At 38.5% G+C, this 6,000-nt stretch overlaps 1 protein-coding gene across 1 annotated transcript in view; it reads left to right on the forward strand.

The window, feature by feature from the left end:
- Nucleotides 1-6,000, forward strand: part of CCDC38 (coiled-coil domain containing 38) — a 59,379-nt gene that overhangs the window by 23,627 nt on the left and 29,752 nt on the right. Inside the window, exons 8-10 of the mRNA XM_040491168.1 lie at nucleotides 2,385-2,545; nucleotides 4,342-4,422; nucleotides 5,097-5,154. Coding sequence (XP_040347102.1) covers nucleotides 2,385-2,545; nucleotides 4,342-4,422; nucleotides 5,097-5,154 — 300 coding nt within the window. The remainder of the gene's footprint in view (nucleotides 1-2,384; nucleotides 2,546-4,341; nucleotides 4,423-5,096; nucleotides 5,155-6,000) is intronic.

Raw genomic sequence — 6,000 nt, forward strand, 5'->3', positions numbered from 1 at the left:
GTGCCATCTTTTCCTTCTCAAATATCCATGCCCCATTGAAACCTACTTGTGCCTAGCAAGACCTGGGTGGGAATATTCCTTATCTATTGATGATTCCGTAAGTATGACTTCATTTTTAAAATAAGTAACCTGTTAATCAAGGATCGTCTGTCTCTGCCTGGGTATCAGAGTACAGTGACCTCTGGTTGAAAAGGTTCCTCTAACTTGTCAATATAAAAACCTAGAAATTGGTTGAAAAGAAGCAAGCCAACATTAAGAGTAAACCATAAATTATTTTCTCAGTGCCCTCTTTCATTCATTCTAAGGCATTTTTCTTCCCACATTTTAACATCTCTGAAGTTGGGGTTCAATTTTACAGCCATCTTAAAACTATAATTGGCAAAATTTTTTATATTTATACTTACACTTAGTTGAACCTAGAATCGATATTTAAAAACTGGGATCTATAATGACAAAAATTACAGGAGGCGGAAGCTGGGATAAAACTATTATACCACTCACCACACTCTTTTTTTTTTTTTTTTCAAGCCCAGATGTTTTCTTCTGTGGTCAAGTGTATCTCATTTGATCTAATTTCAAATATCTAAAGAAGCTTCCTTCTATCATCATTCTTGGACAGTAGTTTCATGACCCAGGAGACACTAGCCTTTGTATCAAGTCATGCTAAAACTTTTTTTTTTTTCTTTTTGAGGATTTAATGCTTAACTTTCCTCTAAAACCAAGTCCTAGATTTTTCAGAAAAGAGGACAACACCTTCTCTAAAATACAATAAACAAGTGGATGGTAGTTTCTTTGAAACCAATTGCTACTAACAGAATGTGTGTTTTCAAACACATTCTGGCTACAGAAGCCTCTTCTATTTTAGGAGCCTAAAGTTGAAGGCATTCCAAGGTGGAGAATTCCCTTCCCTCCTTCCTCCATCACATAATTAGAAGATTCTGTTCTATTTCTAGAACCAGAGTAGCAGCCTCTATGTTTGCATAGAGTACTGCATTTTTGCACAATGGCAAAATGGCCTTATTGAAAAGAACTTGCTTATTTTTTATGTGTCTCCTCATCCTAGAAAGGTGTAAAAGGCAATGAAAAACAAGCTGGTAACAGCACAGAGGAGGCAGGCAACTGCTATTTATTGCCTTTTTTTCTTTAAGTTTATTTATTTATTTTGAGAGGTGAGAGCACACGAGGAGAGGGAGGGGCAGAGAGAGAAAGAGGGAGAGAGTGAATCCCAAGCAGGTTCCATGCTCCTCCCTCCGATGAGGGGCTCAATTCTATAACCCTGGGATCGTGACCTAAGCCAATATCAAGAGTCAGATGCTCAACTGATTGAGTCACCCAGCCTCCTCTCCCTTTTCTCTCTTTATGGGCCTGAGATCGCCCAGGAAGTTCCTCCACTGCAGGTAGGGCTGGAAATCTGTTCACAAGGCAGAAGGGAGCTTGTTCTGAAGCTTTTGCTTGGAAGCTGTGCAATTCCAGCCATTTGAATCTTGTTTCTTGTAGCACTTCTGGGTGGCTTTCAGACTAAAACTAAAGTGGTGGTAGAATGAGGGGCTCCCAACATCTTTCACCTGGTGATATGTGAGCCAGCCATTTATTGACTCTTGAATATCACTCTCACATCAGGGCTTAAGGAAGGCACTGACTGAGAAAAGTACTGAAGCTGAGGATATTGATACAGGAGTAATATTGATAGAGATATCGAAGAGGGGATGATTAAGGAAGCTTCGAAGGACAACTGTGAAGCTCCCTTTCATGAGGGCCTTCATTGTTAATTTAAACATTCCTTGAGAATCCACTTTGTAACATAATTATGGGAAAGTAATCTGAGGCTGAGGGGAAAGGTTTTCAGTCCAAGTCACTGGATTTTGTTGGCGAGAGCTTGGGCATCTGAGTCCGTCAGACCTGGATTTGAGCGCTGCTTCTGCCGTTTACTAGACAGATGACTTTGCACGTCATTCATTTCTTCTTCCAAAAGACAGGAATGACACCTATTTTAAAGCTGTAGTGTGTCCTGAATATTGCCCCCACTTCCTAGTAGGAGCTCACTGAGTGTTCGTTTTCTTTATTTTTCTTACATAAGTCCCATCTTTAGCTACCTTCTAATTTTTTCCTATGTCTAAAATTGAATACATTTCCCTCAGAAATAAATAAGTAGAGTAAAACTATCATCAGTCTATTCTGTGAGTGCATATCCATGGCATATTTCATTCAAATAGCATTCCTACGTGGTTTTTTCTTATCTCATCATATGACCGTACTTACAATTTTTATTAAATAAATTATTATTCAAATATATACTCAAAGGAACAGATTTTATAAAACCTTTTAAAAAAATGAACATACTTTCAATGGATATTTTTAATGATACCTTTGTTTCTTTTGAGTAGTGAGATAGCAAAAACAGAATTCCTCCTTAGAGAATACACGAAATATGGATTTTTTCTGCTGAAATTGTCTCCAAAACACTGGCAAATCCAACAAGCGCTGAAAAAGGCACAGATGACAAAAAGTAGAGAAAGTATGAATGTCACTCTTCCGGTATTAACAAGTGAGTCACGTATTCTTAATTTCAATGAAGTAAATATCCCTAATTCTCAAATATTCTGCTTCAATATTTATTTGTTCTTTATTAAATAGTCAAAATTTCTATTTTAAGCAGAACTTGAACAAGGATTCCCACTCTCTCTGATATTATAAATTATTAATTTGGAAACTCAAGTTAATTTCAGATATAAAGCAATAAAAAGATATACATAGAGAAATAGAAAATATTTATTTGCAGATGATATGATAGCATACCTAGAACCCCCTCACCCTCCTATACGAAATCTGAAAAGCTATTTGATTTTATTAAAGGATTCTGCAGAGTAAATGGACACAAACTCAATTATACTTTACTAACCTCACATATTAACTTAGATAGACTAACTTTATTAACCAGAAAATATACAAGAAAATCAAATTCAAGAAGGCAACAATAACCTTAATTGTGTGACGTGGAGATTTGACAAAAAGAGAACTATGTCGTGTTTTTATAGAGGAAGGTTGATATTGCAAAGGTGCCAATTTTTCTGAAATTAATGTATAAGTTTTGTGGAATTATAATAAAAATGTTACCAAAAACTTGCCAGGCAATTGAGTGTTGGTTGGGGAGAACTTTGCACAATGATTCCGAGGTCCATCTAGAGAGATAAATACTTCTAAAGTTAAAAGAGAATATAGGGTGTTACTAATCTTTTAAGGAATAATATCACAAAGTCTCGGAAGTTAACACAGCATTGGTACTGGTGTTAGGAAATTAGCTTGATGAACCAGAAATAGATGTATTATAGAGAAGAATTAAGTAAGTGATCAAAATGGGGTTACAAATCAAAGAGGAAAACTACCTCTTCCAGCAACATTGGGGTAACAAGGACCAGACTCACCCTCCTGCCTAAAAAAAAAAAAAAAAAAAAAAAAAAAAAAAACAAAAGGTTTCAGGTATGAGGCATCAAGGAGAGAAGCAAGGAGAGAAGATAATCCGTGAGATAGGGGAGACAAATGAGAAGAGCCCAATGAAGGCCTCAACATACTGCCTGGGGAGCTTTTCCAGGATGCAAGGTCAGGAGGAGGAGCCCAGCAGTCCCCATGAATTGAAAAGAGAGGTACAGGTCCAGGGAGACTGGAGTTCCCTGAGCAGAGTAATGGAGAGGAGAGAGCTACAGAGAGTTCTTGGCAGAGTCTTCAGCTGAGAGCTGATCCTGAGACTCCGGGGTAAGAGCATTTACCCCATAGAAGTCAGTAAACTACAAATCAGGGGGAAGTCTTTTCCGGAGAGCTGACTGTTAAACATTTACCAGCACACCAGGGATGGCTTTTCTACTCAGTTCCCTGTATCTCTCCCTGTGCTGTGATGAAATTAGATCATCTGTTCAGAGTACGGAGCACAGTGATGGCACTTGGTTAAACTCAGTACACAGTGTTTAACAAGAGATAAAACAAAAAGAAAGGAAAGCCAGGAAGTATTTGCATTTAGCAGCTTAAAATTCAGTGCTCCTAGCATCTGAAGGATGCTCAGAAACCAGTGAGTCCCTCAGTCCAGAGTGAGTGGCTGACACTGGGATTACAGAGGTTATGACAAACTGATGCAGAGACCTCTCTGCAGAGAGACTTCCTCATGTCCCCTAGGTCCATTCCCATCCATTCTGCCTGTTCAGAGACGAGCGCTTGCTGTCTGCATCGTTCATTGCTTGTTGCAATACTCCCATCCTCTATTTCTGTCTCTGTACGTTTTCACCATTAGACAAACTTCATTCCCAGAAGTGTTCCCCCCCCTTCTCTCTCCCTTTTATTTTCCATTTCTAGAATTAAATACAAAGAAAAATGAGCGCAGTATTGAGGATTCCAGGAAGACATCTTTTTCAGACGACAATTCTATGGGAAGAGGTAGCCAAGGTAACACTAGAGACTTGAGACTTCACTTACAAAAGTAAAACCAGAGAAGGTGTCCATCTCAAAGTGGAAATCCAGGACCTATAAGCTAACCTGGAAAACAGGACGTGGTGTCCACATCACCCGTAATCCTTGGGAGTTAGGAGTTCCATTTCTTTCTCTCTGACATTATTACAAAACTTGGAGAGGTGGATGAATGGACAAGACAGGCAGAGAAATCAGGGGCAAAGGACCTGATACAACTCATTCCCTCCACAAGTGTACATCGTTTGTAATTTTTACCTTGATTGAAAATCAGTGATTATACAAGAAATATATATGGTTAGGTAAGAAATAGAACCATAAATATTTCACTATTTATGTTCCTGATTGTGACTGTCAATAGTTGTATCATGTTTTTGACAATATGTACTCTGCAACCCCTGCACCCTGCACAACCACTGCCTTTGATTTTATTCTTAGGCTTGGAACCCACTTTCACTAGAATAAAAGAACTCCACTTTTTGTGATTATTATTCTAATAATGATAAAAAGAAGTAATGGGCATATCCATGCAGAGAAATGAATATCTTGCACCAAGTAACAAGGAATCATTTCTAATTACGTGTTATTTCTTTTCACCTCCACCATCACCAATGACATGGACTTCGCCTGGACATTTTGAACAGGAACACCTCGCAGGAAGACCACCTTCACCCTAGAGAATAAGAAATCATCCTTATTAAAGTACAGTACACACTTGATTAACTCTCTTGGGAACTGTGAATGTTTTTGCAGCATATATCCCTTTTAGCCTTTCTTCAACAAATATACCATGTATCTATACCCATGCTAACAGATCCTGGAGGTAGTGTTGCCATTTCTGGGTGCTCCTGAGTTGATGGGAGTTCTCACAGGGCTCCCCTCATTCTTTCATAAGTGCCTGCCACTGCCATCTGCAGAAATTGCCTACCCTTTGCATCTTGGGTCTGGCCCTCTCAGAACCATTGCTTAATTGTTTCTTAAGCTACTCTGCCAACCCCTGTGTTTACAGTTTTACAAGGTCATTCAAAATCGCTGCAATAGGACCATAAAGCATTGTTTGCTTTGCCCCTTATTTGTTTGTTGACTCAATTATACTCATTATTTTTCTTTTTTTTTTTTTTTTACATTCGAGTTGACTTAATTTTATTTATTTTTTTTATTTTATTTATTTTTTTATTTATATATGAAATTTATTGTCAAATTGGTTTCCATACAACACCCAGTGCTCATCCCAAAAGGTGCCCTCCTCAATACCCATCACCCACCCTCTCCTCCCTCCCACCCCCCATCAACCCTCAGTTTGCTCTCAGTTCTCAACAGTCTCTTATGCTTTGGCTCTCTCCCACTCTAACCTCTTTTTTTTTTTTTTTCCTTCCCCTCCCCCATGGGTTCCTGTTAAGTTTCTCAGGATCCACATAAGAGTGAAACCATATGGTATCTGTCTTTCTCTGTATGGCTTATTTCACTTAGCATCACACTCTCCAGTTCCATCCACGTTGCTACAAAAGGCCATATTTCATTTTTTCTCATTGCCACGTAGTATTCCAT

Source organism: Herpailurus yagouaroundi, unplaced genomic scaffold (assembly GCF_014898765.1).
Source record: "Herpailurus yagouaroundi ecotype Mexico unplaced genomic scaffold, PumYag 182, whole genome shotgun sequence".
NCBI lineage: Eukaryota > Metazoa > Chordata > Mammalia > Carnivora > Felidae > Herpailurus > Herpailurus yagouaroundi.